Raw genomic sequence first — 12584 nt, 5'->3', positions numbered from 1 at the left:
AGGAAGTGCAGATCAATCTAAGAGGCAGCAACAAACAATAAGAGTCACAAAAATGAGGAGACAGAGAAACAACCAACCATCAAAAGGAAAGGTAGAATCCCCAGAAAGAGTGCTAAATGAAATAGAGGGGAGCAAACTATCAGATATGGAATTCAAAACAGGGATTATGGAGAAGCTCAATGAGCTCAGCGGAAACTACAAAGAACTCCAGGGAAACTACAAGGAACTCCAGAAAAACTACAAGGCACTTACTGAAATTACACCAGCATGAAAAAAGACATAGAAGCTATCAATAAGAGCCAGGAAGAAATGAAGAATACAATCTCTGAATTGAAGAGCACAGTAGAAGGAATTAAAAGCAGGCTAGAGGAAGCAGAACGGATCAGTGAGCTGGAGGACAACGTAGACAAAAACTCCCAGACAGTGCAACAAAATGAAAAAAGACTGAACTAGACTGAAGAGGTTCTAAGACAGCTGCAGGACAACATGAAACGTAATAATATCCGTATGATAGGAATTCCAAAAGGAGAAGAAGAAGAGCAAGAAATAGAAAATCTCTTTGAAAAACTAATGATAGAAAACTTCCCTAACATGAGGAGAGAAAGAGTCATGCAAGTCCAGGAAGCACAGAGGGTCCCAATGAAGATGAACCCCAGCAGGCCCAATTCAAGACACATCATAATTAAAATGGCAACATTCAAAGACAAAGAGAGAATCCTAAAAGCAGCAAGAGAGAAACAGCTAGTAACATACAAGGGAGCTCCAATAAGGCTATCATCAGATTTCTCAGCAGAAACACAAGCCAGAAGGGAATGGCAAAAAATATTCCAAGCAATGAAAAACAAAGGCCTACAACCAAGAATACGCTACCCAGCAAGGCTCTCATTCAAAATGGAAGGTGAAATAAGGAGTTTCCAAGATAAAAGAAGGCTAAAAGAATATATCTCCACCAAACCAGCATTATAAGAGATGCTAAAGGGTCTGCTTTAAGAAAATGAAGAAACAGAGGGAGACAGAGAGGAACAAAGTACAAATGGGGAAAGTTATGCTTAGCAAAATAAGCCAGGCAATGAATGAAAAATACCTTATACAATCACCTACTACAGGAAACTAATGAACAACACAAACAAATGAGCAAAATTGAACCAGAGGTATGTAACAAGGAATAAACAATAACAAGGGGGGAGGTGGGAGGAAGAGAAAAGGGTAAGAAGGGCAAGGGTCTAGTCAAAGAACATGTATAAATGACACACGGACATGGACAACTGGGTGGGGGCTGACTGTGGGAGAAGGGGGGGCAGGGTACGGGGAAGCAAGAGGAGGGAAAAAGTGGGACAACTGTAACGGAAAAACAAACAAAACAAATTTTAGTGGGGGAAAAAATGAAAATATAAAGAATGGAAACTCAAGTTCAGTGAATATTAGGAGGACAAGGATTTTCCTTCACACTGTATATTTTTCTCCCTATCTGATCCCTCCAGAGTTTGGTATTCTGAAGAAGTAATGACATAAGGCTCTTTGCATAAAACTAATAAGACCAGTTGTTAACAGAGGTTTTTTTGACAAAGACTTTGACTGGAGAATGTCATGCCTAAAGGAGACATGCTTGGGCTCTGGTTGTTACCAAAAAGCCCTGAGGAACTGGGATTGACTTTCGAAGGTAATAAAAGCCCACGAGAAAAAAGGCCTGGTACCTTGGTTGGTTGTGCGATCCACAGCAATCTTTCCAGGGAAGGAATGAAGGTTATTTTCCTGAAAGATGGCTAGAAGGGACCTTAAGGCACAATGGAAAACCAGAAGGACTTGGAAAAGACAGGTGTTTACAGTCAAGGCTGAATGGCAGGTATATGGCTCAGCTTCTGTGCCCTGAAGGGCAGACTGAAGGTCACCCTAAATGTTCCTTGCGTAAGTTCCAGCAAAGCAGACCTAAAGATCATAAGTGATCCTTCGCTGCCCTTGTTGTGTTTATGCAAATGAACAGGATAAATTAAAAATGGACTGAATGCAGTCCCTTTAATGACAAGGAGGGTAATCTTAGGGAGAAAAATCGTGATCCAAGGAAAATCACAATGCTCAGTGGTAGACTATAAAGTAGTGCAGCTAACTGTCTTTAAAGTTTCTTTTCATTTAAAATTTGTTTTCATTTGAAAGTTAAACTATGTCTGTGGTATCATCCAAGATGTTTAATTCACAGGCAAGAAGAATGTAAAATGCCTTGCAACTGGATGTCTTTCCAATAAGACAGTCTTACAGATTTAGAGACTTATTTATGGGTTATGTTACATAAATTAACATGTGTTTTCTGTTTTCAAAGGGCATAAGCCTATGATCTCATTACCTGAGTGATTATCTGTACATATAGGCCTCACTTAATCCTGTCTGCATTGGTGCCTCATGAGACTTAACGGTTTGGCTGAACTAAGAAGCTGGGTTGGTGAAGTATGGGGTGGTCTGTGGGCTTCACTTTAAAACTAGTTTTTCTATCCTAATGGCTTGGACAGAAAGAGCCCAGAGGTCTGAGAGGGGGTAACCTAAAATATTTCCCTCAGCCCAAACTAAGTATAATGGGCAAAAGGGTTCTGGACAGGTGAGATGTGCCTTGCACACCTTCCTCCAAAGTAGCCCTTTTTTCCCCCTAATGTGGGACATTGAAAAATTAATACCTGCCTTTTGTCATCTAGTGGTTATGGATTGAATGATGCCTTTTAACCCTGTTGCCAAATGTGTTGCCCCCAGAATACAAGAAGGATGCCAGCCTGTTAAACCAAGCACGCCATTGTCTGGGGAGAGCCAACTGACCTGGAGTCTGCACGATCCTTTCCCATGTGGGAAGGCCACCCTCTCCCCCACAGCCCCACTCTTATTAGGGATTTCTGGACCCAAGGGTAGGTAGGACGACGACCATGTCCAGCTTGAAGCAGCTAGAGGAGCTCGAGACCTTCGCCCATTGTCCTTTAAAAGATTATGAAGGGTCTTAAAAAAAAGAAGAATATATGAAAGGGTGAAGCGGGAGAGCTTGTATGTACGACCCATGGGCATGGACTTGGGGGTGTTGCTGGGAGAGGGGGGTGTTGGGCAGAGGGGAGCAAAGGGGAAAAATTGGAATTATTGTAACAATATAATCAATAAAACATACTTAAAAAATGTAAGTTATCTGAAGTTTAATGTGGCCAACTTGGAATTTTCTTTATAATTGTTTCATTTTTTGTCCAATAATGTGACAAAAAGTAATAAATACACATTTTAAAAACATTGTAGGTTGGAATGTGGGAGATTGTTTAGTGAATACATTGTTTTTCTTCTTTAATAGTCTACTGCCGGAAACATTGATCGGAAGCATGAGCTACATTCATTTGTTGATATATTATCGCCAAATTCTTGGAGATGTACTGCTGAAAGACAGGATGAGTTTGCAAAGTGCTGGTAAGGGGTCTTTGCAATTTTCTTTTGTACAATAACACATCATGCTTTGAGGAAAGGTAACCTATACTTCTGCTTCTGAAAGAGACATTTGAAATAAAAATTTTTAAATAGCACCAAAGTCAATAAATTACTGCAGATGAAAGTGCTGAGTGTGAACTCAGTACATATTTAATTCTTTACAGTATACATATTTTGTTATTTCTAGTTCTGGAGCTTTGAGATCCTAAAGCTCAGATATAATTATATTTTTCCTTACTGTCTCTGAATAATATGTTTTTACCATGTGTTTGGTATTCTCATCATCTTTCTGGGAAGAGACTGAAATCACCCAAAATAACTGGTTCTTAATGCACAAACTTGAAATATGAATGGATTAGTTAAAATTGGCAAATCGAAGTAAGAGGTATTCAGGAGTTCTGTGTACTATTTTTATTCTTGCAGTTTTTTTAAGCTTGAAAAATTTTCCAAGTACAGTGCTAAAATTTTTTTTTTTAAATGAGTTGTCATACATGATCAAACTTGCAAAGAGGAAAGCATGTGTTACAAAGAGTTTAACTTTATTAGATATTCTTTGAATTCAATAGATCAATAAACAGATTGAGTGTCTACTGTATGCCAGGCAATGTGAGACAGCACGGTCATTCTTACCCTAGTGGAATGACATGCCTTAAAACACAAAATTACATGAGTAATCCTTTTCACCTTTAAAAATAAGTGTTCTGAAGGAAAATGCACAATGAGAGCATACAGTAGGAAGACTGAATTAATGTGTAGGATGAGGGAACCCTTCTCTGGGCAAGTAATGGAGGAGGTGGCAAGGATATGTTCCTTTCTGGATAGAGCCCAGCATGTCTGAACACTCAAAACAAGAATACGTAGGTGTGCTGGAGGGATTGGAATTGAAAGCAGGCCATTGGGGCTAGAGAGACAGAGTGAGAGGGAGAGCCCTGTGGTGCCTTAGGACTCTGGACAAGTAGAGTTTGTGGTTAGACAGGGTCCTCTGCCAGGGACTTACCAAATGGAACTTAAAGCCAGAGGAGCATAGACATTTCTCAAGGAGTAATCATAACTCTAAGAGAAGACAGGTAAGGTAAGCCTTTTAATCATCACTGGCCTTTAATTTATTTCAATGACTCTAGAAACAATGGATGGCATGACTCCCTACACTTAATGTCTCCAGTTGGAAGAAGTGTTTGGCTAAAGAAACACAGTCATCATTCAGCTATTGAATTCGAAAGCTTCAATAGTTTCAATGATAAAAATCTTTTTATAAAAAATTAACCCAAACAACACGATAAATTTTCATATAAAAGTAAAATTTCAGTTTAGTTTTTAATAATGGCTTAACATCTTTTTTGAATTACTGGTTTAACCTAAATTTTTAAAAACTATAATGTATTAATACACACAGCATAATGAAACATTTGAAATACCATATTTCTTAAATACTGGGGAGAACATTAATAACATTTAGCATACATTTTACATTCAAATATGGATATTAAAATAAGTGGAATGATTACTTTGAATCACTGTTTGTCAAGGTTCATGATTCATATTTTCAGATAGATTCTTTTCTTAATGCAATACCTAACATTTGATAACTTTTAAAATTAATATTTGGTCATTATGTCAAAATGCAGAAGATCCTGTAAAAGGATACGCTGTCTATGTAACAACAGCTCCAGAGTATTTTTGGGCAGTTTGATACCTTTTATATCTGAAGATAGTCTTAACCAGAAAAGTAAAAATTTAAAATTGACAAAATGGTATTTTTAAGACTTCAAAATGATAAATGATTTTAATAAAATTGGCCTCAAACTAATAAAGAAATCTGTAAACAAATCAAAATTAAATATTAGTTTAACAACAGAAACTGAATATTGACTCATTAGAAGCTGCCTCTCTACATTGATTTATTTTTAATTGTAAAATTTCCAGCAGCTCGGAGCTTAAAGTCCTTGATATTTGAAATAGTTGGGTACTTAATGAGGACATTACACTTGCTTCTAGAATTATGAAAATCTTGGCTTTATAAAATGCATCTATTCATGAAGGTGATTTCTCTAATTGGTGATCAAAATGTAAAATTTTAATATGGTACTAATATCTCACTGGTGTGTATACATGTTTCTGAGTAATTAAAAAAAAAAATAAAACCAATTCATAAGCAGAATCTATAGGTAAGGAGGTTACTTAGATTATTGACTTCATTTGAATTTGACCACCAGAATAAACATAGAAAAATCTGGAGAAAGGATTTTATTTTCCTGCTAAAGATACAGCATCATTTCCAAAGTGTTCTTCCTGGTGGGCCTCCTCACACAGGTCTTTCGGGTGCCATTACTTATTATGGAATATCATTATTCTCCCACAGTATTTGGCATGTGGCCAAATCCCCAATTCCCAACTCCTTCCAATTTCATTCCCCAGCACCCCTGACCCCCAGAAACCAGGGTTTTTCCCTACGTGCTGGTGGACTGGAGTCAGGCACCAGCAGCCTCCTTTCTGCTGGCACTTCCTGACTCCTTTACCACACCACAGTCATAGGAGGAAAGTGAGGAAGGAAAAGACATAGAAGAACACAATTTCCTGGTCTTATTCTGCTCAGAGCCGCTTTACTCCCACCCTACAAGCTCTGACTACTTGGTACAAGGCTCATTCCCGAACCCTCTGGGGTATAGGTGGAGGGGAGGGTGGGAGCTGAGGGGACAACTTTGAGTTCCTAGAGGCTAAAGCGTTAGAATGTGTTGTCAACAAATCTTGTGACACTGATTCTAATCTGAATGACAAATTTTCTGTCTATTGCAGTAAAACATATTGGATAAAGTTTGCAGAAATTGTTTTTGGTCTTTGTATTTCAGATTTAATCAGTAATCCCATACTGGCCACCTTCCCCAAGCTCCTGGAGCAGCCTGACGTGATGGATGCACTCCGGGTGGGTGGCGTCACGATGGGAACCTGGTGGGCTCTGGAAGCAGGCACACCACAGTGATGCATTCTGACATCTGCTCTAGGGTTTTTTCCCCCCTATTTGGATGACATCCCCTGATCTGTGTCCATTTTCTAGCTAACCTGGGCTCATCCTTCCTCTCTTAGCATGAGTGTTACTTTCCCAGAGTGCCCAGAACTCAGTAAGCACGGGGAGTGCATGCTATGGACACTGTTGCAATCTCTTATTTCTTGTCTGTTCCTTGACTTAAGATGGCCACTAACTGTGGTCCAAGAGCAAACATCTAAAATGGTTTGTTAGGTCAATGAACTGAATTTTCAAGGGAATGTCAGGGCATGTCTATCATTTTTGTTTAATTCTACATATACTGTCTGCTGCATGACATAGCAACTGGTTGAACCATACAAAATCTCCAATTTCTAGCCATTTTTTGACCTTCAGTTATATAAAATTCAGCTTGCTATATCAGGGTCAATGATTATTAGAAAACCTGTATGCCTACAAGGCAGATGCTCAGGTACCATGGTAGGTGCTGCAGGGGAAGTAGGATCCAGGTCCTTGAAGACTTGAAGAAGTCAGCAAATGAGGACCAGAAATTGTTCCATTGAAAGGCCCTGGCTGAGATGGACCTAAGACATAGCTGGGGCCAAGTTGGATTTGACAGGCTGAGATGGGAGTGGAATATATTACAGGTGGAGGGATCAGCTGAGCAAACCTTCTGAGCTCAGAAGGACTACAGTGTGTTCTTAAGCAGAGCAGTGATCCCCTGTGGCCTGCTGAGTGTTATTGGTAGATGGGCATGGCCTGTGTGAGTCTCATGTCCAGGTGAGGAGTGCGGTAGGGGGTGCGTGACCCGCGAAGGTTTTGCTTCAGGCAAACTCCCAAAAGCACAGAGAGGTAGAAGCGCACACTTGCAGGAGGAAGGTTAGCTGTGTTGGGAGGCAACTCCTGTTGATACGGAAGGAAGTCATGTAGGAATTAAGATTTTTAGGAGACTTTGAAACTGATTTCATGTGCTGGTTTGGCTGGTGTGGGACTGTCAACAGAAGCAATGAAGTTTTCAACAAAAACACTTGAAATGTTCATGGCATATGATTACTCATAATTTCAGACAAATTCATTTGGCACTGTAGCTAGATAATGCAGAGTTTCTCTTCCCTTATAAAGTCATTAGTATTACAATACTTATTATACAGAACATACATACATTGATTCATTTGACAAAGATTTCATGAGAGCCCACTGTGGCTGAGGCACTGTGCTGGGCACTGGAATGTTTCTCTTATTGTGGAACAGTCACAGAATTTGGGTGTTGTTAGGAGGAATCTAAGGGCTGATACAGTCTACATTCTGCACTTCCTGATGAGCAGCTGGCTCAGAGAAGGGCTGTGTCCTGACTAGCCGTGGAGCCCAGCAGTGGCCAGAGCAGGCTCTCACAGCAGGTCAGCTTTGGGTGCGTCCAGTTATGCACAGGCTCTTTGAGTTGGGTGAAGTTGTTCACATATATTATTATGTGGAAAACAATAAAATTCATTTGTTGTATAATCTATTTAAATATATACAATTATATTTATATAGCTGCCTGTGGACAGGTCAGGAAGACTAGACTAGAAAGATAACAATGATTACCTCTGTTTTCTTAATTTTTCTGCAGTGAATTATTTGTATAATAAATAACAAAATAAGAGTGGCTTGTGGCACCCTGTATGACTTAGGAGAAGCTAGACTGTGCGGCAGTCGCTAGCTCAGGTTTTGCTCCCACTCATGGTGCCTTCCCGCACAGATCTGTGGAAGACCCTGCCCCACAGTCACCCAAGGGTGCAGGCTAATAGCATCATCTGAACGAGTGGCTCCCTGTGTTCCCAGCTGCCCCTCAGGAAGAGAGAATGGGGACTTGTCCTTGGGCTTCCCTCTGCCTGTGCGCCATGGTGCCATGGGCAGCTCTGCTCACATTGCATTGACCAGAACCAGTCAAGGGCCCCACTGAACTTGAAGGGAGCTGGGAGGTGGTCTCCTGTGTGCTCCTGAGGAGGGAGAAGTGATCTTGGTGCATAGTAATGACCTCCCCTTCCCCATGCTTTCTCTGTTCCCACTGAGTTACAGTAGGTGAAACACCCTACTACTTGCTGGTAACTCAGTGAAAAGTGAGCTGAGACCTTGCCACTTAACTAACAAGCAATAGGCTAATGCCACCAGCCTGTAATAAGCCTAAAATTGCTGAGTGCTATTTGTGCTAAGCCGGATTTCTCACAGATTTCACACTGTGTCGTGTGTGAACCTCCTACTATTAACTGAGCAAAGTTCTGTTTGTTGTTGGTGCTTGGATGATGATAATGGCACCTGGCCTGTTGAGTGAAGCACTCTGGGCTCCAAGAGTCCTCTTCACACTCTCCAGGACCCCAGGTGCAGTGTCAGGAGGTTTAGGAGTCACAGAACTTTCTGGGGAGGGCCTCCTGAGGGGTGTGGCTGTGGCCTCATGGGGAACATCTTTGTTTTGTGGAGGCTCTTGTCTTGGTGCCTTGTGTCATGTTCACCCAAGGCCTCCCTACTGAGGAATGACTTACGCATGCACGGAACCCATGCAATCAGGCACCAGCAGGAGGACACCTGCCAAGAGGCGCAACATGAGACCAGGATTGAGCGGCTTGAAGCCAGGCACTCCCTTGCTTACAGTGTTCAGAGCTGGCCCCAGGAAGCTCCCATACAGACCTCTGTGGGACTAATGGAACTCCGGGTTTTTATTTCTTTAAACAAGCATTGGTGAGGCCTCATGGACAGACTGAAAATACTGTATTTGCTTGCAAAGCTGTGCTGTATTTATGTCATCCAGCTGTGGTCATCCTCCCAGCAGACAGAATTGTTGACAAGTGGGGTATTTGTCAGAATTTTATACCGTTTTTACTGTCTCACCTTAAAAGCCTGCTAGTGTTTGATTGTTCAGGTGCCATGCTTATGCAGTTTCAGTGTATGTGTTAGTGTTTCACTGATGCTGCTCTTAAATTAGTTTTAACTTGTAAGGAGCATGGGTTTCTGAGGTGTCTCTCCCTGCCTGGCCAGTCTGGTTTCTGGCTGTTAGCATAAGATGTCCACAGAATTAATTCCTTCTGTGCGTCGGTTCTCTACAGCGCTTTAAACCCTGTCCATAGGTTCAGTTACAGTAAAGTTGCAGGTGTGTGGCAAAGACTTGTTAATCCTTAGATTAATATAACATTTCTATTTCCTTTTTAGAGTTCATGGACTGAGAAAGAAAGTACATTAAAAAGATCAGTGAAGGTAATATGCTTTTCCACATGAATGTCATATTTGCAGTGTCAGTGTGTGCTTGCACATTCTAATAATGGCTTTTTTTTTTTTTTTTAGTGAAAGTAGGCATAGTCATAATCCCTCTTAATCCATTAAACTGTGTCATTATGCTTGCAAAGACACATTTCAGGAAGGGTCTGGGTGACGGACTCCTAATGTGAAAAGATCTTTCAGATCACTGAGTTTTATTTAGCTGAGGGGAAGTTCATAAACCAAAGTCTCCTGGTTGACTCTTAAGTTTATCTTATTAAAAAAAAAAATTCTTCTAGCTCTCAAAGTCTATATCAGGCAAGAAGAGGAAAAAGAAAATTGGCCTCAGGTGTATCATACATTGAAAAACACGTGGCTCGTGCTCACATTGCCACAGCAGCACAGCCATTACAAACCAGCCCCCGTGCTAGTCAGTGAGCAGTGGCTTGTCTGCTCCAATCCAGGACTCAACAAAGGTTTTCTGTACAGGGCTACATAGTAAATATTTGTAGCTTTGTGGGCCCTACGTCTCTGTCACAATGACTCAACTTTGCCATTGCAATGCAAAAGCAGCTATAGACAATATGTAAACATCCGAGCACGGCTGTTCCTATAAAACTTTGTTTATAAAAAGAGGCAGTGGGGCACACCGGACTCATGGTCTATGGTTTTTGGACTTCTGATCTGAAGTGTTAATTGTCTATGAACTAATACACCTGAAAGTGGGGGGTGGCGAAGTATAAATATTGTATCCTTACTTGAGCTTCCCTTTGACCAGTACTTCTACATTGACCTTTGCTAGAACTGGCAGGTTTAAGGCTAACCTCGTATAGCTGTGAATAAGTTTCGGGGCCTGAGCCTATAGAAATTGCCCCCTACACACAGGGTATGCTGGGAGGGACAGCATCTGTGTGCAGACTCTGCTGTGTGTGGGGCCTCCACCTTCGGGCTGCAGTGCTCTGTGATTCCCTCTCAGCCTTCGGTGTCGAGGGCTGAGTGACAGTATCTACACTGCAGACTCTTGTTACCTGGGGTGAGTCTGATAGCAAATTCTTACTCTGAGGGTCTCCTTTCTCTGAATTTCATACAAAACACTTGCTGCCCTTCCCTTATAAAAACTTGACAATTGGCCTGCGAACCAAGTGTCGCTGGTTCGATTCCCAGTCAGGGCACATGACTAGGTTGCATGTCAGGTCCCCAGTTGGGGGCACAAGTGAGAGGCAACCACACAGTGATGTTTTCCTCTCTTTCTCCTTTCCCCCTCTTTATTTTTTTAATTAATTTATCTTTTTATCGATGTGTGGTTGCCTCTCGCTCGTGCCCCCAACTGCGGACCTGACGTGCAACCTAGTCATGTGCCCTGACTGGGAATTGAACCAGCAACACTTGGCTTGCAGGCCAATGCTCAGTCCACTGAGCCACAGCAGACAGGGCCCCTCTCTTTAAATAAACAAACAAACAAATAAATACTTTTTAAAAAAACTTGACAATTCTTTGATGTGCTATAATTATAGGGTTACAGCTGACTTCACATTGTTGCATTTACTTGAACCCACACCCTTGTTACGAGAATTAGACTTCAGTACCCCATTCTCCTTGATGGCATGTGTGAGACACCCTGTGGAACTTAGGAGAGCCCTGGTCTCAGGAGTCAACCTGTAGACCCTCAGGGAGCACTGCTCCTCTCTGCTCCAGTGACTTGGTGTCTTGTTCCCACTGAGGGGGGCTGCTTCCTGATTGAGTTCTTGGTGCGCAGCCCATGACCTGCCAGGCACTGTGTCACCTCCACCCCACCTGTAATGGCTTTCAGTTAACAGAGTTCATTGAATTTAACTTAACAAATAATGATGCAGATCCATTCACAGGTATTTGTGATTTTTTCCCAGAGAGACAAAGAGTTCCTGAAGGCTATGTTTCTACTGGTTTACCATGACTGCGCGGTCCCCCTTCTCCATTCGACTCTCCTGCCCCAATTCAGGTGGGCGGAAGAAGAGACTGAGGCTGCACGGTGGAAAGTCATCACTAACTTCCTGAAGCAAAATCAAGAAAACCAGGGTGCCCTCCAAGCTCTGCTGTCACCAGAGGGAGTCCATGAACCTTTTGACATTTCAGAGCAGACCTATGACTTCCTGGATGAAGGGAGAAAGAAAGCAGCTTGAAAGTGGTGGCCATGACCCTCAGCTGCCATGAATAAAGTGACAGAAGCAGAAGTACCTGCCACATTTAACTTAGGCTTTCTCTTCTTTGTGCAGACCACATTCTGCAAGAAATTTCTATATAATAAAATAAGTTTTTATAAGAAATACTACTATACCTAAATTTAAAGAGAAGTTTTTAAAAACCAACTAATTTGTACCTATAGATTTGTATAAAAGTAAGATTTTATCAAAAACTGAATTTATGATTATCAAGAAAGTGAAACTATAATCCAGAGAATGGGAACAAGATCATATACCTTGTAAGAGTCTAGTATCCAGAATATATATATAAATGTATGATGATTGCTACTAGAATTTATGTTGTGAAATGAAGGGGAAATCAGCATAACCTATTTGAGAAAGCTGCATTATCACTTAATTAAGTCTAATCTTTGATTGGGATTTACCCTAATTAGATATAAAGGAAGAATATATAGTTTTGCCTTTTTGTATTCACATAATAGGAGCTTATAAAAAAAAAGTCCAGGTATTGGGAAGTCAGTTAACCTACTTTTCTGTCAAAGGAATACAGTACAGGTTTTGCATCCCTGAGTGGTGTGGCTCAGTTAGTTGGGTGTCATCCCGCAAAGCTAAAGGTTGCTGATTTGATTCCCTGTCAGGGCACTGCCTGGGTCGCATGTTTGGTCCCTGGTTAGGGCACATGCAAGAGGCAGGCTGAGGGATGGGGGAAGGGGAGAACTTTCAAGGTGCATTTGCATATCTATGGCTGGTAGCTA

At 41.4% G+C, this 12584-nt stretch overlaps 1 protein-coding gene across 2 annotated transcripts in view; it reads left to right on the top strand.

Moving 5' to 3' along the window:
* Positions 1-11876, top strand: part of NPHP1 (nephrocystin 1) — a 92911-nt gene extending 81035 nt beyond the window's left edge. For both annotated transcript variants that reach the window (XM_090281812.1, XM_090281811.1), the window contains 4 exons: positions 3311-3423; positions 6288-6361; positions 9605-9649; positions 11536-11876. In XM_090281812.1, coding sequence (XP_090137938.1) covers positions 3311-3423; positions 6288-6361; positions 9605-9649; positions 11536-11808 — 505 coding nt within the window. In that variant the 3' untranslated portion in view covers positions 11809-11876. The remainder of the gene's footprint in view (positions 1-3310; positions 3424-6287; positions 6362-9604; positions 9650-11535) is intronic.
* The last annotated feature ends 708 nt before the right edge of the window (positions 11877-12584 follow it).

The sequence above is a fragment of the Furipterus horrens genome, unplaced genomic scaffold (genome assembly GCF_987537825.1).
Source record: "Furipterus horrens unplaced genomic scaffold, mFurHor1.1.pri manual_scaffold_6, whole genome shotgun sequence".
In the NCBI taxonomy this organism is placed as follows: domain Eukaryota; kingdom Metazoa; phylum Chordata; class Mammalia; order Chiroptera; family Furipteridae; genus Furipterus; species Furipterus horrens.
The sequence above is the reverse complement of the archived record's forward strand: the minus strand, read 5'-3'. Positions and strand labels throughout refer to the sequence as shown.